Source organism: Salvia hispanica, chromosome 6, assembly GCF_023119035.1.
Source record: "Salvia hispanica cultivar TCC Black 2014 chromosome 6, UniMelb_Shisp_WGS_1.0, whole genome shotgun sequence".
Classification (NCBI taxonomy): Eukaryota; Viridiplantae; Streptophyta; class Magnoliopsida; order Lamiales; family Lamiaceae; genus Salvia; species Salvia hispanica.
This window is the reverse complement of record NC_062970.1, coordinates 41,312,331-41,335,083: the sequence shown is the minus strand read 5'-3', so window position 1 is coordinate 41,335,083 and position 22,753 is coordinate 41,312,331. Positions and strand designations below refer to the sequence as shown.

Genomic DNA, 22,753 nt, shown 5'->3' with positions numbered 1-22,753 from the left:
GAACAAAACAAGTGACATTTATATATTGCAAAATTAGCAAAAGGAAACAAGTATATATAGAAAGGGATGATGAATGACTCGTCCTAGAGCAAATGACAAGTTTTAGTGCTAGACAATGCTGACATATGATTCTCATCCTTTTCCCTTTCATATCTGGATGATTTGCCAACACCTATTAAAAAACCCTCAAAATCTTTCAAAAGGAACACCAAACATGATATGCAAAATCTCCAATTTTTGCTTGTCATAAATTGCTTCTTTTTTTTTTTCTCACAACATTGCTTTCTCTCTCTCACATAGATTTTAGTACCTGCCACTATAGTGTAAAGAACCTGCCATGTTTGAGGTTTCATTACAACATGAATTACCAATCAACCATAAATAGAAACCTTCCATTTCATCACCAACTAATTAAACCCCATAAAATCTACTAAAAATAGCACAATACAATACAACAAAAACAACAACAATCTTGTAAGAATTAAAGATAGGGGGGAAAAGTTAGGGTACCTTAAATAGATGAAGAAGCATCATTGTCTTAAAACGATAGATTTTATAAAAATAGGATGATCCCATGCAATAATATGCTAATGATCAAATCCCACGGTCAGGGGGAGGCAACGAGGAGGGCTGGGGCGGGGGCCGCTTCCGCTTCTTCTTCTCGTAGCTGATCCCCCTGGCCTTGGACTGCGAGTCTCTGACCTCGCGGAGGTAGAGGCGCACAGCCCTGGCGGCGAAGGGATTGGCCTCGGGCTTGCCCCCGTTTTCCTCATAGGCGGCGCGGAGGCGGCCTATGAGGGCGTCGAGGCTGCCCCAGGCCTGGCGGAGGGGGCAGGGGCAGGGGGCGGGGGGGTTGGGGTGGCCGAAGAAGGGGCAGAGCTGCGTGTGGACTTTGGTCTTGCCGAACTGGTCGAGGTAGCGGAGGAATTCGAGGACGTGGGCGCCGCTGCAGAGGGCCAGGGAGAGCGGCGGGCGGTGGTTGCGGAGGTACTGCCCGAACGTGTTCCAGTCGCGCCGCTTCTGGTTCTCGTATCGGCTCAGGGTCGTGGCGGAGGAGCCGGCTGCGGGGCCCATCATGGCGCCCGCGCTGGATGAGGACGAGGGCGAGGACGAGGACGAGGTGGTGATGCTGAAGGTGTTGATTTCTCCGCTTGATGAGAGCATTTCTTGAGTGATCGGATCCATGGTTTGGTGATCTTCTCTAGAGAGAGAGAGGGAGGATCTGAGCTAGGGTTGGAGAAATTAACCAACAGAGGAAATAGCAATGATTGAGCATGAAGGGAAGGAAATAGGGTTTGGGTAATTTACCATAAATAAGGGGTAGGTGAAAATTGTATGGGAAATTGAGGTTGTAGACTGAAAAAGGGGGGGAGGGGGTGATTTTTTGTGTTTTTTTTTTTTCCTTTTGTTAATTTGGTTGAACAGTGGGAAAAAACATTGACCTTAAAGTCTCCTTTTTTGGGCTGTTGTTTGTTCAATCCTAGAAAACTTAGCTTTTATGGCTGCAAGAAAAATGAAGGGATTGGGTTGGGGGATTTACTTTCCTAAAATGGAGGGAGCAACTGTAGTAGTAGGAGTAGCATGGTATGAAATGTGATTTAGTGTGCTTTTACGAGAGAGTATTGGTAATTGGAAAATGGAAAATGGTAGTATAGGTTGTTGGGAAAGATGGACCTAGTAGGGTTTTTGTGGATGTAAAAAGAGGTTGCAAGGTAGGGCAGGGTGATTATAGATAATATAATTAGATGCTTAAATTGGGACCTAGAACCCCTTAATTACTCTATTATTAATAATTTTTTAATACTAGTGCTGTGGATTATGTTTGTATATATGCTAGTACGGAGGGAGTAGTATTTAATGGTGTATAATACTACTTATCATTAATAGATTATGAGATCATGTAGAATTTTGAGCGAGTATTTGGAGTGTTTTTGTAGACTGTGAGCTCTCATCAAATGTTTCATTACATGCATATTTTATTTATGTACACGTGGAAGTATATGGAATGTGCATTGCAAAGCCACATATATATGCATATATTTTTAGTGTGAGTCTAAATGAAATGCAAAGTCTAGAAACACTTTCTTTGATATGACAACACCTTTATAAGTGACCACAATGTCTCAGTTAAGCCAATTGATACAGTATTTTCACTATTTCCAATTAGTGATGCTATATGGCTTAATAATTTTTTATTTATGATTAACATAATTAACAATAAATAGATTCTATATCCATGAGATGCGCGTTGGTGTATTTATAATTATTTAGGAAGGTCGTCCTCCGTCAACACTAGTACTGAAGTAGCTAGGGGGTATTAATAATTGGTTTCCATGTGAATACCTATTGTAGTAAAAGGTCCATATAATTATTGTAGTACTCCTAATATTTTTTTAGATACAAGTACTATCAACTTTGAACTTACTCCATTTTCGGCAATTAAATGAATTGTAAGTCAAATTGGGTCCCTGTAAATGAAATAGAGGCCATTTATTTGAAAAGTCGACGTCCTGGACAATCTAAGTAGATAGAGATATAGTAGTCTTTTGTATGAAAGAGACTTGAGATTGTGATTCAATGAACTCGGAGAAGAATGAAAACCAATCAAGTTAGGGCATTCTCACTCTACGTGTGGGTTAACTGAATTCAATGTATTTTGAATAATATACTATGAATTAGGAGTATAATTTACTACTACTATATTAATAAATTTAATAGGGAAATACGAATAGCATTAAAAATGTTGGAACATATATATATAGTAGTATATTTGAATCGATATATCATAACCATCATGAAATCAACTACTATTTGGGAAGGAATAATGAACTTTTCTTTGTTATGGAATGTTCTAAGTAAAAAAAAAATAGCGAGTAATGAAGTAGTAGTAGTATATAAATAATTTAGAAAATAAAAAGCAATAAACTGAACATAGAGATAAAAACTATATTTATAATTACTACGGAAGAAAAGCAACAGAATTACTAGGGAAAGAGTCTTGGTGGTGTCAACCAAACTCATCCACCTTATAAGAGGTGTGGTTTCATAACAATTTCAACGTAAAAAAAATAAAATTTCAAACAATCATAAAACACATGATATATCGTCTATCAACTAGCTAAGAATATAATAAAAAAGAATATAATAGACCACCAAGGCAAAGCAACGAAAATAAACAACGGATCAAATAACTACCAAAGCAAGAAACATAATTAATCTCGAATGTAAACAACAATTAAATTATATATAGCCTTGAACTACGCCAATCAGTAATATTTGAGAATTTAGATCCATATCCGAGGCAGCTAGGGTTTGGGTTGGCGCGATAGAAGATAGACGGTCGCACCTTTGTATCTTTTAAAATTCATTTTCATTAATTACAAATTAAATCCACACTTATACGAGCAAATCGACAATGAGTTATTCTACAATCTATTGTAATTCTTCTGGTTTGGCAACATGTCGAATTCAAACAAATCGAATTAGATGCACCAAATTGCATGCCATTATCAACTCTAACGATGATATTAATTAATAGTTTAGAAAAAGAGATTAGTGTGAAGAAACTGATAGTAGTTAGATATATAGATTTGAATTAATTTTAAGTTCTTGGGGGCCTCTATTATTCTTGTTTCCACTTTGATTAACCAGAGCACGTGCTCGTGTTATGTAAAAGTTTAAACAATCATCTGAGAAATTTCTGTGAGGATTAAATATAACACCTCAATTTCAACACATTAAGTATTTGAAATTTTTTCCCTTGAGAATCTTGACTTAGTTATTAATAATACTACGAAATAAAAGGCTCTCAAACGCAAATAAGGGGCGGAGTGAGAAAGAGATTTAATTTAAGTGCTGAAATATAAATGATAATATTGGCGAACTAAATATGAATAAGAGTTAAATTAGTTATCATCTAAGGATTCTTAATCGAATCATTTAAAAGAATAATTTTTGCGGCAATTTAGTAGTAGTATTTAAAAGATAAAGACATTTTTACTTTTTGGTGCCACTTGCGCGCATCATGTAATTAAAATTAATTTGTGAGCTAATTTAGTACTGTATTTAAAAGTATAATTTAAGAATATTTACTATTGTTTTACCTCCTACCATTGCCTAACCGGAATAACTTTTAACCAATATAAATAATAGTAGTGTTGTTGTAATAGATTGAAATAGATTAATTAGTAAGTACTTTGATGTGTTTATTAGTACATAATTTTATATAGAGTCCTACCACATAATCTTTGACACATGTCGATATGATCACTCAAATAAACCCTACCCCTACATGTCCTCAAAACTTCATTTTCCACACATTATTAAACTATATTCAATGTAATCGGAAATAAAATACTGACACATTTTCGTACTATTATTCATCAATTCAAATATATGCTAATTTCAAACATATATTATGTTCAGCTATATTGTTGAAAGTGATGGTTTAGAGTTTAGACTATGCTTTTATATATGAAGTATTCTTAATGAAATAAGAGACTATTTATAATGTATGGAGAAAAAAAAAGGTAAAGTCAAGGATATATATATTTATTTATTTTCCCTCCTTAATGAAATAAGAGACTATTTATAAAATGTATGGAGAAAAAAAAAATAAAGTCAAGGATATATATATTTATTATTTTCCCTCATTTATTATGGGTAAGCAGTCCACATTAGATCATCAATTTTCTTATATCAAATTGTCAATCTCCATCTCCTCCATCAACATCAAAATTTTATCATATCTCAATCTTCTATGTATTATTTTCTTTAGTGACACATAACATGCATTTACCACATTTTTAGGTCGCCATGTACAACTTTGATCAAGAACAATAATATTATTCGAAAACACAATATACATAACTATCACTTACAAAATATGTATAGCACACAATCACAAACTCAACTTCTCATTACAATTCCTTCACCATAATGTACTTCGATTTGAGTTGCTACTACAACTCATTCGACTAGTTCAAAAACTTCGACCTTTGATCCTCAATTCCTGCAGATGCCAACAGCTTCCGATAATCGGAAATCAAACGGCATATATACGAATAATCTGATCAATCTTGGATCGACACACGGGACAACCCCAGCTCTTCGCCTTAATTTCGTTCAAACACCTCATGCATCCGGCCATGTGGCCACACGGGACGCATGCGCCCTCGAGCGGGGCATCGAGGCATATAGTACAAGACGAAGTCGTTTCCTCGCCTTCCTTTGCATTGGCTTCACCAGTCGAGGCATCCACAGTGGAAGAAGATAGATCAATTGGGCTAGTGTCGATAGACGGGTAAATAATGGGACCGGTGCCTATATCAGCATCTGAAGCGGGAGGAGCTGATGGAACAGCAACGGACAACGGAGCCTCGGGAGTTGGTTGGACAACAGAGGGGCCAGTGTGGTCGTTTTCTAGGACGTAAGATGGACCGGCTATAGATCCAGCTTGCTGAGTTTCTGATTTGACCCCGCTTGCTGCTCCCTTGTTGTGAGGCTCTACTTGATTGGAGCTATTGCTTGAGCTGGCTGTGCTTGCGGATGGACTGGCTTCGGATCCAAGATATGTGTCAGCATTTGATGCCCCCTCATGTGTGACTGACTGAAGAGAAGCATTGATCGCCATTGCCAGTAGCTCGTCGTCTTCTGCACTTGATGCAGCTGCAGTCGGTGGAGCAGTGGGGGGTTGGTTGCCGAAAGGATATGACGGATGCATCACCTGATTTTCAATCCATTCATTCAGTTCAAGAATTCAAATAACAACACATGAATGTGTGTGAGAGAATGTGAATACCTGAGGAATTCCTTTACAGGCATTGCAAAACCTTTGCAATTGGTGCTTTTCACTTTCAATAGCAGGTGCCAGTTTGATTCGAGTACCTGCAAATGCAGGAGACACAAAAATGATTCCGCCTTCAACGACACATGTTTGCAAACTATGTTCATGAAGAACGACATAAATCCCTGACACCGATGATTAGTTCAAACTTTAAAGTATCAATAACACATTTTAGCAGCACTTCCTCAACTCTTTCTGTCATAATTATAGATCCCCTTATCGAAAGTGAGAGTGAACGAAATAAAGCAGTAAGTGTACAAAATTTTGCGCCACTGGTTGGCCTAGGAATAGAAACAAGGGCAAAAATCCATTAAAGTCTCCTATTAAAAGAGCTATTACCCAATATATGCCACGCCACAGCACATCAACTAGTTAATCCTCAGCTAATGAATGGACCAAACTAGCATTAACATGGGTAATCATAATAAAGAATAAATGTAAAGACTTACTTTTAGATATATCAGATATGATTGCTGCAGGATCAGGCTGGTTGAAATTTGGTTCTTCTAAGTTGGCCTTCCATAGTTGAATAGTCATGCTTGGTTGAGCATCCTGATAATTACCACGTCAAAAAATCACCAGGTTGTTGCAAAGTACTATATTCTTACAAATGAAACTATTTGTAACCTCTCTACGACAGATAAGCACACACTACAGTTGATTGGCACAGAAGAAATCTAATAAGGTACCTGTGGACCGTTATATATAGCAAGCTCCAACTTGAAAGGCCTTGCAAGATTACGGGAACCGCACGGCAAGACAACCACCCATCTGCAAAGATATTAGAGAAAGAAGTCAAGGTAGGTGTTATCAAGAACATAAATCTATGTAACTAGAAGAGCAAATTGAAAGGCAAAGAAGACCATTTTCAAGTCAAAGGGTCTAGATCAGAAGAAAGCTAATGGCTCCCACTTCTTAATCAAATCGAATGAAATGTGGTATATGGACATTGGTTTGTAATCCAGCATGAGAATTGAATGACATGAGAACCAAGCTATATTCGAGAGAGGTATCACCCAAAGGACCAACTCCAACACGAATACTCTACACTAAACAATTTATACAGAAATGCCAATTTTATACTCACACTTTTCTTGAGAGCAGTTGAGGCGCAAAACGTTCCAGAAATCCAGGTCCGTAATGTTCCCGCAGCCAACCAGCGAACAAGCAAAGATGGCTCTGAGCAGCATACCGGAAAGAGGTGAGCTATCAGAATCACCGTTAGCAAAGAAACTGAACCAGAACGAGTTTGAGTATACCTCAATAGCTCGTACAACATTGACAAACCCTTTGGCTCTAGCAAGATCAAGTGGGGTATTACAATCGTCATTCATTATTAGGGCATTTGCTGAAGTTTCAATGGAAAATCCAAATAAGAAGAGATAACAAACACTTTTAATCTACTCGACTCAGAATCATGGCAAATCGAGGGTGTGGGAATGCTCACCTCCGTGTGAAAGAAGTAATTTAACAGTCTGATCCAGCCCTCTTTTGGCAGCATGATGTAAAGGAGTTCCTGCATGGCGACCTTCAAGAGAAAAAGAAAGTTTTGGAAGATAAAGAAACATGCTAGAGAATCAAATAAAAACTGGGATAGACAATGATAATTTGAATCATAAGGTACCATAGCATGTACTTGAAATCACCCGAGAAACAGAGAGAACTTGAAACATAGCTAATGGTGATTTATGTGATTATAGTAGCATGAACACAATCAACTGACAATCAATTTTCTTTTCTAAATGAATTAGCAAGCAATAGTTTATTGACAATTTCCAGTTTCGCACATTGCAGTTGCAGATAGGGATAGGCACTATTAGAAATGAGAAGGTAGGCAAGTTAAATCATGAAACACTGCATATAATGGAATGAAAGGAACAATCAAACGCAATTACCTGGACGGTATACATTGACATTGGCACCCAATTCAATCAAAGTTTTTGCTACGTTATAAAGCTGTGGGTTCATGCAAGCTACAATCAACGCAGTCTTGCCCTCGCTGTCAATCCACTGCCACCAGAAGAAGAATTCAGCACACAAAAAGTAAATTCATTGGACTTGGATATATTTTTTATATATAAATACGGCTTTAACATAATAACATCAAACAAACTACCCCATCCCCAACCCTGTGAACTATGGATTCATACTAGTTAATCTGTTACTTCCAATCAAGTTTAATTCGATATGATTCAAGCTTGGAGCATCATCAAGTGATATAGGATTAATGTGTATGATGCACCCATAAAACAACAGCATTAATAAAACACCAAACATCAATTTAGCTACTAAAACAAAATGAATTCTTTTGCTACCGATCACACTCAAAACTTGTTAAAACAAAAGCAACACAAACCCAGCTTCACATATAAGCCAATTGTGCCATTTAATATGTAATCGGATTGGGATAAGCATTGACTAACATCAACAGCGTAAACACATGAAACCTATAAATATAAAAGACGGGAAATTTGATTAGATGGGATACCTCAAGACCAGCACCTTGAGTTCTGAGAGCTTTGATGCCCTCAATATTCCCATAATTCACCTGCTGAAACAGCAATTGATCTTTAGATGTTTGCTGCCCCATTGATTTTCTTCCTTCTTGGAAGAATCAAAAAGGAAGGAAAATACGAAGGAAAATTGATCGCCCAATTCGTTATCCCAAAAAAGGGATAAGAGAGAGACAAATAAAAGTGGAATTATATAATCAGAGAATTTGGTGAATTGGGGGCGACGCGGGTCTGGATATGGAGAAGTTTCAGTTCCTTACTCAGTAAGAGATGAAAATCACATTTCCATGATTTTATTTTAATGAAATTGACTGAATTTTAATAATTAGCCTCTTTACTTTCCACGATCTTTACTCATTCCAAAACAAAAATTTTGTTTTCCATACGATAAATCAAAGAAAATTGCTGATTTTTTTTTATATTTCAAGAAATATAGCGATAGTGATATCGTTACACTGTTCAGCAAAGAGTTTTTTTTTTTAACATATATTTATTCGAGAGTAAGTTTAAATAAATGAAATTATAATTACAGGCGCGGCTCGAAGCCAATCACCTTCCAATATCCTTGTTTCTAATTTACTAATTTGTGTAACTTTAGGTGGAGGGGGTGCTTCCTTGTATATATTAGTAGTGGAGTAATTTATTGTCTTATTTACTCTTTTACCAATACCAGGATAATACTAGGGGCATGCTTGGTATGATATAATGGAATGAGGGTGAAATGGAATGAAGGTTGGAATGAAGATAGAAATGAAATGTCAATTTTCTTGGATTTCCTTTGCATTTTCATCCATTCACTCGTTCATTCCATCACACCAAGCAAATGAATAGAATGGAAGTAGGAATCACATTCCATTCCATCATACCAAGAAGCCCCTAGTAGTATATAGACTTCAAATTTATACGGAGTAGTTTAAAAAGGAAGAGGAAACTTCATCAATGGATGACATGTAGAGAAATATAGAAATAAGATGATATGTACATTGCCGGATAGTGGGATCTTCATCTTGGCACAAATGGATTATGGATGGCTGAGGGTCTGTGGTGGCAAACATCGGGGCATCCTCCGGGTTAGGCCTAGATGAGATCAGGTCTGACCCGGAGGTGCATTGAAGGATGATTATCAAGGCCTATAATACTGCTACCTTTCAAGTTTTATACTCGTCTTTCTTTTTCTTTTTTGTTTCTAATTTAGTAAAGGCTTTGCCATTTTGGAACGATGAGGATCGAAGTAAATAATCTCACTCTTTACACAAGATATTTACTAGGAGTATTTGGGTGCCCCTGAACTGAACGAAGATATTATAGATACAGTTAATATTATTATACCGACAATACATATGAAAACCTTTAATAATTCGGGGCAGGTGGTCTAGTCGTTGTTAATAATGGCATCATCTCAATTGCTAGCTAGTGCTGGGGAATAATTTCATGCAACTTATAAGAAAAATACTTATTCAAGTAGTTGTATATAAGTCACATTTACGTATAAAAATATAGAGTAACACAAAAAAGTACTATCTCACATTTTGAAGGTTCCCTCAAAAAAAGAAAAGAATCTCAAGTCACAATACTCTATTCAACTATTGCCTTCTCCCACATGTTGACATGCATACATGTGAATAGTGAAGATTATTGATCACAGTATTGTTTTTTCACTGAAATCTGAGAGAAAATATCCAGAGAAACACAAGGGGTTATAGTTTGGATTGACTAGGCTAGTCAATTGCAGGATCTTTGAATTTTTTGAAAATAGATTCAATATCCTGTGTCACCTCAGGAGGCAGAGGCCTCTCAGTTGTCAAAAATGCATCGATATCTTCTCTTAGTTGGTCCATAGTAGTGGCGCCTATGATCGAGCTGGTTACAAATGGTCGGTCTCGTGCAAATGCAAGAGCTAACTCAACTAGACTCAGCCCGTGTTTCTTTGCCACCTCGAGGTACTTGATCGTAACTTCCTGGGGATTTATATTAGATACAGTTAGATCAGTGCTGTCTCATTATGTTTGAGGGCATCTAGACTGATAGTCCATGTGATAAGAGTAAGTATTTACAGGATTAGATGATTAAACAACTGAAATTGGACAGCATGAGGTGGATTAGCCTATATAAGTTTTATCTAACTTATCGCCCAAAGCAAGCACTCCCTTACAGGATTCAATAGCATGAAATGTCAAATGTTTATATTAATGTATATGTGAAGTAATAGAAGAAGCCATAGCTCGATGTAGACAATAATGATCTTGGCATAAAGTATTTGATGATAGTGCTCATAAGAAGTGGAGTAGCATCTTTCCTTACCTTAGAAAAAGACTTATTGTATCTTTCCATGTAGCCGGGAAATAGGTTAAACCTGCCTTTCTTTGCAGCTTCCGAGTTGATGTCTAGATACTTCCCACTCAATGATCCACCGGCAAGGGGAGAATACGCAAGCAAACCAATGTTGTAATTTTTTGGATGGCACACTTCAACCAGGTCGGCTGCATGTTATTACAGTATGTTAGTTAACTCGACTTCACACAGAATGCTGCATGGTAAAATTATGATATCTTGAGTGTGCTGAAGTATAACTTACTTTCGAATTTGCACCTAACCAGCATACTATAATTATTTTGGATGCTGACAATTTTTGGTAGTCCTTCAACTTTTGCAGCATGAACAAACTCCATGACTCCATATGATGTTTCATTGGAAACGCCAATGTACCTCACCTGTTTAAATTTGGGTAATTGGCAACCATTATTGAGTTGTAGTTATAATAAACTGCTTGGCATTGACTTGTTCATTGTTTACTTATTTATTTGAGAGAATTCAAGTTAAGCAATGTAATATCAGACTAAGCAATGTAATATCAGACTAAGCAATGTTATATCAGACCAAGCAATGTGTTCTCCTAGATAAAATTTTACATGAGATCTATGGAAGCGTGTAATAATGCATCTTACAAAACAGATTCAAAAGAGCAGCCCAATCCGAACCACAGTCATTCATCTGATCAGAAACTCATGGATTTCATTTCCATGGAGTCAAGAAACGACATATACACCCAAAATCTGAATAGCTACGAGTCTTATCTGCTATCATCTTTTCACGGTGAGGTTTTTTTCTTGCTTTTGTGATATAGTGATTAAAAAATATCAAAACAAGTGTATTAGTAAATGGCCCTATAATGTGCTTGATATATGAGGTCTTTGTTCATACTATCCAGATTAGTGAGGTCATAATATTAGTATGATTATATCTTTGTGAAAACAAACTTAGTAAATAAGGTATGCCATCAATGAATAAAATAATCTGAATCTGATCAATTTGGTCAACATATTCAGTTAATAAGGTAAAAATTTTCCGGAAACAACCTGTTCCCTTCTACTTTTGACTATTGCAAATGCCAAAAACATTACAGAAACAACAGAAGTATACCTTCCCCTCATCAATGAGTTCTTGGAATCCCCTCAGTTGCTCAGCAAACGGTACACTTTCCCTCCACTTTGAAGAATCATACAGATATTCCCCAAATAATGGAACATACCGATCTGGCCTGGAATGCCAAGTAGTTGTTTATGAGCAGAGTTGCAAGGATAACTGGCTTAGTGTGTTCATGTGTAGACTGCAGAGTCTATGATGCCATTTCTCTGTTATCTCAATTGTTCTAAAAGCTAAACCGGCTACAGCTGCATCATTATCAATGAGGATATTTTGTGCAAATAAATGATATATAGACAAGACAAGTAGAATTTCCTAGCACAACAACTCCACACAAATACCTCCTTTGAGAGGAAGCTACAAGTCTCAAACCTATAAAGAGTCGAACCTATATCTTTAAAACAAAGTTAAAATTTCATTTACCCAGGATAACTGCTTCTATATGGAATCTGATCTGATGTTTATAAGCTTCTTTTTACAAGCAATGACCTAAACTTAAAATGTACTGCACCGAACAAGAAGAATAAATTTTTTATTTTACCAATCGAAGAATAAGAACTGAATATGGTATAACTTATAAGATGTAATGGATGTTACCAGTGAATCTGGAGTAAGTCGATGTAATCAGTATTAAGACGTTTAAGACTTTTCTCCACACTTTCCCTGATATTAGCAGCATCAACTCGCGGAGCCTCTCTACTGTCACGCAAATAACGGGATCGCTCTGAGTAACCAGACACTTTTGTTGCCAGAATAACCTAGTTTGAAGAAAAGAGATCTTGAGATGTCTCGCAACTCTGCCATAATGCAAAACCATAAGAGGACTATTATATCTAATGCATTACATGTTGATGATCCAATGAAGTTATACGAAGCACATTATTTCTGTAAGTTCTGTACCACACATTGTGACACAGTAATGACATTAAATCTTGGTCATTTAGAGTAAGCTGGGGGCTGCCACAGGTTACATTTCGGGAGACTTATCAGAAGGATCCACATTGAGTATGAAATTGAAAATTATATGAATTCTCACTATCACCTGTATAGCAGCAAAAAGAATGATCAAGCTATGGTTTAAGACAATGGATTTTGTAATTTGCGCCTGGATTGAGGTTCTACCTGGGGTATCTCATTAAGTTATGTGTTATTTCATTGATTAATTTTGGTAGGATTGCATTAGGGTATAAAATAAGGCTGGTCACCATTAAATATGTTGTCTAGAGTTTTCCAAATTTCCGCAGCCATTAGCTTGGATGGCACTTCATGCTGAGGAAGTCATCTAGAGTTCATATTCAGTTTGATTTGTTTGTGGACAGTAATGCATTTCTGCTTCTCGCCTTGTTTCCATAAAAAAAATGAACAACTTTCAACAATTAATGGAATAACAAATTCATTAGTATTTGACAGTCTGTAGCCTTACATTGTCAAGTTCTTTGGCCTAAAATTAGCAAAAATATCTAGGCTACAGCCATGAGATTATCACAAGTAAGATTTACGAGTTAACAGATGTGGCCATTGATATTGTAAAAAGTCTATGACAGTTATGACACCCCAAGAATCCTGGATCATGGGTTATAGATAGATCGTACAAAAACATTAAATCCCTCTGACTCTCAAGGTTTTGCAACAGTGAGAAGAGGAAGGAAAAAATGGCCAAAACTCAATGAGAATACCAATCAAGCATGAAGTGAAAGTCCAAAACAAAACTAGAGTTAATATAACTACGCACCTTGTCTCGGGGTTGAGTCTTCAGCCAGCTACTGATATACAGGTCTGTCCTCCCCTGGGTCTCTTCTCGCGGTGGTACTGGATACTTTAAAGGGCAAGAAAAACAGAAACAGAATCTCTTATTAACCAGAAATGGCAAACAGAAAATGTGCTTAGAAGATAGTACTACTATTTTGCAGAAAATGTGAACCCTTCTAATCCGTCTGTTAAAACAGAAAAGCTGCTCAAACAGGCTGTTTTAAACTTATGAAACTTCTGTTGCGAAGCATCACAGCCAGAACAAAAAACTTGAAAAAATTAATGAAAAACGATGGACTTAACATGCTTGATTCAATGTGCAGAGACAAAGTGCAGGAAAAATTGGTAGTCTCCATCCAAATATAACTAGCAAACCCATCCCATTGTAGGATTATTTATAATGAATTCATCACATTCTAATTCGCAGTGGCACGTATAGTTTGGTGAAGTGTGATTGAGCTTACCATTTCCGCGGTGTCTAGAATATTAATTCCACTCTCAAACGCGTAGCTGAGCTGCTCGTGAGCCTCTTTCTCCGTGTTCTGCTCGCCGTAAGTCATCTGTAATATCCATAACCACACAATTCCATCACTCTATTAGAATAACTAAAACCTCCGCATTACAAATTTACAATGTGATTGAAAATTCTGCCATAAAATGACGGATAATTTCAAAACGCAGCAATTCGAATCAAAATCGAGAGAGAACTCACAGTGCCGAGAGTGATTTCGCTGATTACGAGGTCGGAGTCCCCGAGCTTTCTGTACTGCAACGAGTTCTCCTGCTGCTTTTTGCTGAAAACAACGAAGCTGTTGCTGCTCCTCTTCTTCCTCTTCGACCTCCAAAGCACCGCGAGGTTCCTGCCGCCTACCGGCGGCGGCGCCTGGTGTAACGGGAAACGAGTGACGGCGGAAGTGGAACATCTAGCGTCGAGGAGAGACGCGAGAATTACGGAGGAGTTGAGCGATGAAGCCATGGATTCGTTGATGACACGATAGCTGCCTTTGAGCCTATATGGCCTAACCAGTTCTCTAGATTATTACTATATTGCGCTTAGGTCCTCCATCTACTAAGTTATTATTTTTCACACCCTTTACTTTTTGAATGGGTGTCGTTGTAGTCACATTTGCCGCATTTCTCATTTCTCAATACTGAATTTGCCTATATTCATTTCTCGTGAAAGATTAAAATTCATTAAGTCAAGACTACTCAGTCTACTCTAATAGTATGTCATTATCCTTATTAAATATCGATTCACTATATTAACTCAACCTAATAAATAATACTCCTACTAATATTCATATAATTCATCAAATCGATCATCCCTACCTAATTCCATTTAAATTTTAATGAGTAGTACTAGCTAGTAGTAGCATGAAAAACAATTATCTCCATCTCTATCTCTATGAGCTCATGAAGCAACTATGCGCAAGGTAACACTAATATCATGCTAGATGCAACTATGGAAGTATTTTTGTGACTTCAAAAAACTAATCGTCAATTTTCTATAACATAAAAATTCAAATTAATCGTCAATTTTCTATAACATAAAAATTTAAATTAATCGTCAATTTTCTGTAACATACAAATTCAATATGTGAAATTGGAAGCATGTATTAAAATGTTCTGAACCATATTCACTAGCATCTTTTTTAAGCAAAGTACTACTAACTCAAGACATTCATCTTATTCATATCATTATATTGAACAGTTGATCAAGACTAACAACACCAGAGCACAAGAAAAAGTAAAAGGTCAAAAATATTTTATGAATGAAAGGTATGGATTTGTAACTCAAAAGGATCCTTTCATGTGTGTTACACTAGTCATTATCTCATAGTCAAGGAGAAAAATAATACATATGTTACAATATAATCTCTCAATGCCAAACATATAAGCTCATGTCATTAGACTCATTAGGCTGAGACCAACACAATGGTCTCTACTTATATTTGGCAAAACTTCAACACAACAGCACAAAGGCCATCCTATTCTCAAGCATGTCTTCCTGTCTCAATGTCTCCTGATATCTCCTCGACTCAATGCTTTCTCTGTAAAAGAAGGCATTCACAGTGCTTTCTGTTAGGAGATTTTCTAGGCAAAATAAATCAAATTAATGAGGAAAGGAAATGAGATTTGCTTTGAGCAGCAGCAGTTTCAATCTCATGATATCAAGATCCTGTGCCTAGAATTGAATGGTGGATCCATAAAAAACCATACACGACAATTTTCAGCTAATTCGTGGGATGGCAACTAGTAGACATATAAGAATACAGAGCCATACCTTGCGCCTCTTAAATTTCCTATCTCCGCTGCCAGCATTGTTAAAACTGGTCATTTCTTCCGGGGCACTACCATCAAGGGGTAAACTTTTTATCTCGTCAAAGAAACTTTCAGTGAGACCAAGCAACCTGGCACAACAAAAAAGAAAGCAGCACTTGATTTATTAGAATAGCACAGGGGAAACAATATTATCATGGGAGATGACTCATCCAATGCAGCTTTGGTCTATGGTCCCCAGGAACTTACCCGTTTCTAGACTTAGTTAAGTGTTTCATCTTCTGTTTCTCAGCCTTGGTTATAGGTGCACGAGTAAAAAGTTCCTCTTCTTGTCGTGCACGTTCCTCCATCTTTTCAATGTACCTCCTTGCTTCTCTACTCTCTGCTCCCACACTTTCTCTAATCTGCATTCAGCATGATTCAGCACATATAAACCCATAACAAAAAAATGTCTACTATATTGTTAATGTTCTACCATAAACTCACCTCTTCAGGTCTTCCCTCAAGATCATCCATTAACTCTCTAACATAAGCACTCTGTTTCGCTTGTCGCATCATTTGTTTTTCTTTCCTCAAAGCGTTTTTCTCTTGTTTTGACATCTTATCTTCCTCCATAGCAGTTGGGGCGAATTTGGGGGGTCGATATACACCAGAACCATCCTATAGAACAATCTCATTTTATTCTTTAAAGGAAATGATGGGAGGATAACCCACAAACACTAGCAATAGATAATTATACTAATAACTAATAGCTGCTGAATTAAGGTAGGAGTACTATTAATCACCTCTGAAGTTGCTTTGGTTTTGCTGATAAGCAAATCTGGATTTGGGCGATATTTTAACAAGTCCTCCTGCTTCTCACTTTTATCTGTTCCCTTCTGAGCAAGAGTTGGTTCTTCCGTTGTCGTAGTGGTATTTGTTAGCTTCTGAATTTGGTATTGCATTTTCCTGTCTACTGGGCGAATCTGCAAGAAAACCAAGAGATAAGGGAATCGATTTCCTAAATGAACTGAACTGAATTGAAAACCACAGTGCACCACCACTACAAGTCATCTAAGCTTCAAATCTTTGATATACAAATGTGAGCATAGATTAACACACGCTTCCCTAAGTAATTGGTTCGCTATTTATTCTCGTCTCTTTTCATTCTATTTCTACAGTCAATGTGATGGGAGATATAAAGAGATACCTTCTCCAAGAATAATCTAATCTCAACAAGACTCCTCACAACTGGATGCCCCTGAATCGATAATCCTTTAGCCTTGCGAAGCAGAAAATAGACAAGAGACTGGCAATAGTTCAACAGAAGCAAGTGCTTGGCCTCAAGATAGGTTATCCCATCTGATGTTGGGAAATTTCCTGCTTTCACCTGTAATTAAAACAGTTTACGTGAACATTGGAACCCTTCGATTTCATCATCCAATATTCATCCCTATTATGCTTGAGAGATGAGAAGTTCATAACATAAATCGCATCAAATCAAATAACAGCTGATCCAAGATCCAAAAGATATCAAGACACACCTTAGAAGTCAAAACTTTGATTTTATTCGTCACATTATCCAAACCTTCCTTCATTTCCTTCAACAGAGCTACCAACTGTGGAGATTCTCTGGACCATTCATTTCATATAAACGTAAGTTTTTTTTTGTTTTTTCTTTTTTTTGACAAAATGGAAAAAAAAATCGAATGATAACTGATATCCTTACCTACTAATTCGTTCATCGCTAGGCGTAGAACTAAGTACCTCGGTCATTCTTTCTGCTGCTCAAAATTGATTTCACAAACTATCAATGTCTATGGCTCCTGAGCATATAAGAAGTAGAGATTCAATAAATTTGCATTCACTCAAAATGCAGAATTTGGTTGAATTAACTAACAAACGAAATACTATGCGCAACAAAGTACAAATAAAACTCACTCGTTATGATAAATTACCTCTGGCGGCAAGGCGGTGAGGCAGGCGCAGCGATTGAAACTGGCTGGGCTGGTTTCGCCGGTGAAGGGAAGAGAGAAGGATATGTAGGGTTTGAGAAAATATATTGGTGTGTGCATACCGTTTGGACTAACTAGTTTGGGCTTTTAAATTGTTGACTTATTGTTAAATTTAAATCCTTTTTTATTTAAGTAAATGTAGTAGTAACTTTTAAGTACATACAAATTTATTCACTTTTTTATTATTCTCAGTATTCTGCATATTGCAATTATTTAAGGTTTATATTTGTAAATAAATTTAGTTATTTATATTTGGTATTCAAGTTGTATAATTTATAAAAATATTTATATTTAAATAGCTAAATATTGTATACATAGTTAGAATTGAGTTGATTTTGATCTCTAATATTGAAATGTGTAAACATATTATTATGTATTGAAATTAAATTTCACAAAAGTGAATGTATTAATTGTGAAAATTATACTAGTATATTTTGGTATTTGCTTGATAATCTCAATATTTTCTGTTAACATTTTTAAGAGAAAATTGAAATGTGAATATAACTCCACATTATCCTAAGATTGAGACATATCAATTGAAACGATTTAACAAAGACTCGATCATTCTTAACTAAAAGTAGATGGAATATTGATCATTAACTTTGGATAAGCAATTTTAAAATCCTTAATGAATGTCCTGATTTATAACCATTTTTTATATTAAAGTTACTTATGGGTTAATGGTTCGCACCAGTATTGATCTTACTAGAAAACTTTGGTTTATTATTCACTTCTATTTCTCAAACCAAAATTTTTTCTTATCAAAGATGCTTATTTTGATTAACTATTCTTATTATTCTCTTTGAATTCTACTCCAATCTCGAATACGATTTTTCAATTACCAGTTATTGCATTAGTTTATGTGTGTACATAGTGCGCGTGATTTAGCACATACAATTAATATAAATTATAAACATTACTATTTCGATTGTTGTCAAATTCCATCTATTTAACTCAAATAATACTCTCGTGTCGTGTGAATGATATCCAGGAGGACTACCCAGTATACACTGCTTTACATGTTCAATTCTTCAATAATAATAATCAACGTTTGGTTTATTCGCATGCAATTTGTGATAGTCGAATTTGAAATGCACAAAATAATTAATACTGCTACTATAAAATGTACGCAATTTCTTTTTATGGAAGTTATGAAAACGAATATCATTATAGAAGAGGCAAATGCCATTATTAATGCTGCAACTATATCAAAACTATTGAAGGCAAGAATACGCCAACGATTTCTCCTCACTCAGTTCTTGAGCAGTTGCATCCAACTTCTTCCGCGAAAACTCATCAATCGACAGACCTAAACACACAATTAAATTAGTGACACGAAACTACGATGATATGTCCGAAAACTCATATGCAGTAAGATAGTAAGAAGCAGAAATATAATGGAGTAATGTATTCTAACCTTGAACAATTGACCACTCTCCATTCTTGCAGGTAACTGGAAATGAATGGATGAGACCAGCTGGGACATTGTATGATCCATCAGAGTATACACCCATTGAAACCCAATCACCCTATAAAATATCCAACAAAATATCATATAAATCTAAAGTCTACATAAAGGAAGCTGAATAAACAAGCAAGCAAAAACATACCTCCGGAGTGCCAAGGACCCAGTCGCGGATATGATCACAAGCAGAACTCGCAGCAGATAGCGCACTAGAAAACTTTCTAGCTTTGATTATAGCAGCCCCGCGCTGCTGCACAGTTGTAATGAACTCCCCTTTCAGCCTGGCAATATACAAAAGAATTTAAATTTCTAAGGTGATGAATTTTTATTTTTTTTCTTTGTTTGTTCAACCAAACTAACTCATGTAGTACCATTCATCATTGGCAACGAGCTCGCGCACAGGCTTTGCTCCGGATGAAGTCTTGACGGATGCATGGTTGACATCGGGATACTGTGTTGAGGAGTGATTCCCCCAAATGATCACATTCTTGACATCTGCTACTTGCACCTTCAATCTCTCTGAAACCTGTCCGAGGGCCCTGTTGTGGTCCAATCTAGTCAAGCAAGTAATGTTCTTCTGAGGAATTGATGGAGCAAATTCCTTAAGAATCAACGCGTTCGTATTGGCAGGATTAGCAACAACCAGAACCTGCAAGTACAAACTACACACAGTAAGAATTAAAGAGGTAAAAGGTTTATAGTATGTAAACACACAAACTATGACTAAATTTTGGTTTCTAACCAAATAAATGATACTACTACTAACTAGTGTTCACTGAAACCAGAAACTAATTTAACCTTGCAGTTAGGTGCAGCATGCTTTTCAAGAGCAGAGGCTTGAGACTTGTAGATGGACACATTCTTTGACATCACATCTTTCCTCTCCATGCCCTCTTTCCTTGGGAAGCCACCAACCATGACAGCAACATTGACACCGGTGCAAGCTTCAACTACATCGGTGGTGGCTACAACGCCTGATTTTCAACAGCACAATCAAACATGTCTCAGTTTATAAGCATACATACAAGTAGTCAGGACTTAGCAAGACAAGCATATATGCTACCTTTAAGGAGAGGGAATGCTGCATCGACCAATTCCATTTTGACGCCATTGAGCGCCTCAGCTGCAGGCGCAATATCGAGCATGTGGAGAATCACAGGCTGATCAGGTCCCAACATAGCTCCACGAGCAACCATAGGCACTAAAGCATATCCAATTTGTCCTATTAAAAACAAACAAGCCCTTAGTAACAGGATGCCGCTGCTAATAACATTTACAACCACTTAAAGCAATCATGAAACTGTAGATCGAGTTCATCACACAAGTTTAATTTCGAAATGCAGCGTTGTGGTTCAAACATCAAACACCACAGGCACAGAAGCAATATCACAGATCCAATCATGTTATAAGCCCTAGATTCCAGTGTCAAATGATAGAACTGAAACAATTAAAATTCAGGCTAATACCAGAAATCTCATAAACCTCTGGAAATGACGATAAAAATTTCCACATTTTTAACACACAGCTATTCCTTTCAATAAGCATCAATCGTTTAAACAGAAAAACTTCACTCACACAAGATCAACGGATTTATGATCTACTATTTCGCTAATTAAAAACTGATCCAAAATCATTAGATTTAAAAAAAAAAAAAAATCTCACCTGCGGCGCCGGTGACGAGAACTCGTAGTGGTTCCTTCGCCATTGCTTCGTACTGAATTGTGATGTGAGATCGATTCTGCTTAAAATCTGCGGTGAAAGCGATGGTTTAGGTACGTCAAGTATTTATATGCAAAATTGTTGATGAGGAAAACTCGATTAGCATTAACAAACTACTGTGATTAGGAATGAGAAAAAAAAACGAACCCGCTAAATATTTGTGTTCAAACCGGAGTGCACTTGGTTTTCACTAATTAAATACAGTAGTTTCACTTAGAATAAATGGCAAATTAGGGAAAAAAATTGGTCAAATTCACATTTTTAAATTGATGACGTTTATGCGTTATTAAGTTTAGTAATTTTTTGAATATCACATTGAAAATTTGAGAAAAATATTAAAATTAATGATTTGTATGATTTGATTTTTTAAGTTGCATAATGAATCAGAATTTGACAAAAATGCATGGTTTTTTTCTAACATAAAATAAACTGTGGGTAATGTTTGTTTAATTATGAGATTGATGCTTTTTCATATTTTCATGAGATATTTGTGTTTAGAATGGTAAAAAGAATTCATATTGTTATCATTATTTAAAACCTCAAATAGACATAGGATAGGAATAAGGAATGTAACATTTATTATAATTACACCTTACTCCAACAGGAATGTAAGGTGCAAACTGATTTGCCACTTTGAATAAATTGGAATGTTAAGTATTAAATTTACAACTCACTCCAATATAGGAATGTAGTAAGATGTAGCTTTGCCACTTTGAATAAATTTCTCTCGGCATAATATTATGACTATGCGACTTACTTTGTTCGTAGGATACAACAAGTTGAATAAACAAACTATAAACATCAACAAATGCGTAATTTCTCTATTATATTCGAAGTTTGATGAATGACTTAATTATACGAGCATGAACAATAATTTAAAGTTAGTTTTTGACATGTAATGACAACAAAATCACCGAATAATCAATCCATACAAATACGATGGAAATTTCTTCACTAAAGGATCGGGAAGCAATTTATTTGTCAGGTTGAAATTCATTAGGTGAAGAAGAAGGTCGTCGCCAAAATATATAGTACTCCGTAACTTTTTAAAAAATCTTCAAATAAACAACAACATATACTCATCTTTTTCCAGATGAGCATATATTGGCTCATTATGTTCATTATATCTCAACCATCCATGTCCGATAATATGTTTCCAAAATTGTGTCATGGAGTATGGAGTCAAGAGTATATAGTATATCTTAATTTGGCATCTCAGGTATCCTTTCACGAATTAGGGCAAATGCAGGGTGGTTGTGTGGTTGGAGCACAAAGTTTTATTGCAATATATAAGGAGCAACAACCAAGTCGACCTCGATCTCATCTAGGGCGGTACCTGATTATCAACATTAAAGTATTTATGTAGATATCAACCAAAACATAAATTTCCTAACCATTTTTTTGAAATAAAGAAAAAGAAAGAAGTTTCTACGTTAGACAAACAATCAATCCCCTTATCATTAAGGAAGAAGATAATGTTGTATAGCCTGGCACGAATATAAAAAAAAATGTTACTCCGTATTATTTTTGTGCATTTTTTATTTCGACACGAAAGGAATTGGACAAGTACTAATATGTACAAAAAGAATTCCAAGGATGAATTAAGAAATGTGAGCTGTCAAATAAGACATGCTCGGAAAAGTCTTCACGTCCCTATATATGTGTCGTTTATGTTAACAATGAAAGAATTAAATTGTTGTCTTTTTCTAGAAGAAATATTGTCATATTCAACCTTTTATTGTGATTGTTATGTGTCTTGTATCTT

At 36.1% G+C, this 22,753-nt stretch overlaps 5 protein-coding genes across 6 annotated transcripts; all 5 read right to left on the bottom strand.

Moving 5' to 3' along the window:
• Positions 1 to 220: 220 nt before the first annotated feature.
• LOC125195872 (protein LIGHT-DEPENDENT SHORT HYPOCOTYLS 4) lies at positions 221 to 1,500 on the bottom strand. Its single transcript, XM_048094138.1, has one exon. It carries the CDS (start codon positions 1,183 to 1,185, stop codon positions 595 to 597), a length of 591 nt encoding a protein of 196 aa, XP_047950095.1. The 5' UTR covers positions 1,186 to 1,500; the 3' UTR covers positions 221 to 594.
• A 3,324-nt stretch (positions 1,501 to 4,824) lies between these two features.
• Positions 4,825 to 8,618, bottom strand: LOC125195871 (putative E3 ubiquitin-protein ligase XBAT34). Its single transcript, XM_048094137.1, has 9 exons — positions 8,334 to 8,618; positions 7,741 to 7,855; positions 7,293 to 7,373; positions 7,105 to 7,193; positions 6,933 to 7,024; positions 6,535 to 6,616; positions 6,295 to 6,397; positions 5,801 to 5,886; positions 4,825 to 5,725 (listed from the first exon to the last, which is right to left on the bottom strand). Exons 1-9 carry the CDS (start codon positions 8,433 to 8,435, stop codon positions 5,045 to 5,047), a joined length of 1,431 nt encoding a protein of 476 aa, XP_047950094.1. The 5' UTR covers positions 8,436 to 8,618; the 3' UTR covers positions 4,825 to 5,044.
• A 1,242-nt stretch (positions 8,619 to 9,860) lies between these two features.
• Positions 9,861 to 14,528, bottom strand: LOC125191997 (protein tas-like). The gene is made up of 8 exons (XM_048089450.1): positions 14,243 to 14,528; positions 13,995 to 14,090; positions 13,514 to 13,597; positions 12,379 to 12,539; positions 11,779 to 11,896; positions 10,934 to 11,069; positions 10,660 to 10,838; positions 9,861 to 10,316 (listed from the first exon to the last, which is right to left on the bottom strand). Exons 1-8 carry the CDS (start codon positions 14,504 to 14,506, stop codon positions 10,077 to 10,079), a joined length of 1,278 nt encoding a protein of 425 aa, XP_047945407.1. The 5' UTR covers positions 14,507 to 14,528; the 3' UTR covers positions 9,861 to 10,076.
• A 750-nt stretch (positions 14,529 to 15,278) lies between these two features.
• LOC125192523 (neuroguidin) lies at positions 15,279 to 17,867 on the bottom strand. Of its 2 annotated transcripts, none has more exons than XM_048090121.1 (9): positions 17,731 to 17,867; positions 17,519 to 17,615; positions 17,334 to 17,421; positions 17,000 to 17,179; positions 16,596 to 16,775; positions 16,297 to 16,470; positions 16,060 to 16,214; positions 15,815 to 15,941; positions 15,279 to 15,581 (listed from the first exon to the last, which is right to left on the bottom strand). In XM_048090121.1, exons 2-9 carry the CDS (start codon positions 17,563 to 17,565, stop codon positions 15,570 to 15,572), a joined length of 963 nt encoding a protein of 320 aa, XP_047946078.1. In that variant the 5' UTR covers positions 17,566 to 17,615; positions 17,731 to 17,867; the 3' UTR covers positions 15,279 to 15,569. The 2 variants fall into 2 exon arrangements, with proteins under 2 accessions (XP_047946078.1, XP_047946079.1); XM_048090122.1 differs by having other exon boundaries at positions 17,748 to 17,859.
• Positions 17,868 to 18,896: 1,029 nt separating this feature from the next.
• LOC125196231 (malate dehydrogenase, cytoplasmic) lies at positions 18,897 to 21,092 on the bottom strand. Its single transcript, XM_048094657.1, has 7 exons — positions 20,932 to 21,092; positions 20,333 to 20,491; positions 20,068 to 20,243; positions 19,641 to 19,918; positions 19,415 to 19,550; positions 19,222 to 19,333; positions 18,897 to 19,113 (listed from the first exon to the last, which is right to left on the bottom strand). Exons 1-7 carry the CDS (start codon positions 20,972 to 20,974, stop codon positions 19,019 to 19,021), a joined length of 999 nt encoding a protein of 332 aa, XP_047950614.1. The 5' UTR covers positions 20,975 to 21,092; the 3' UTR covers positions 18,897 to 19,018.
• Between the last annotated feature and the right edge of the window lie 1,661 nt (positions 21,093 to 22,753).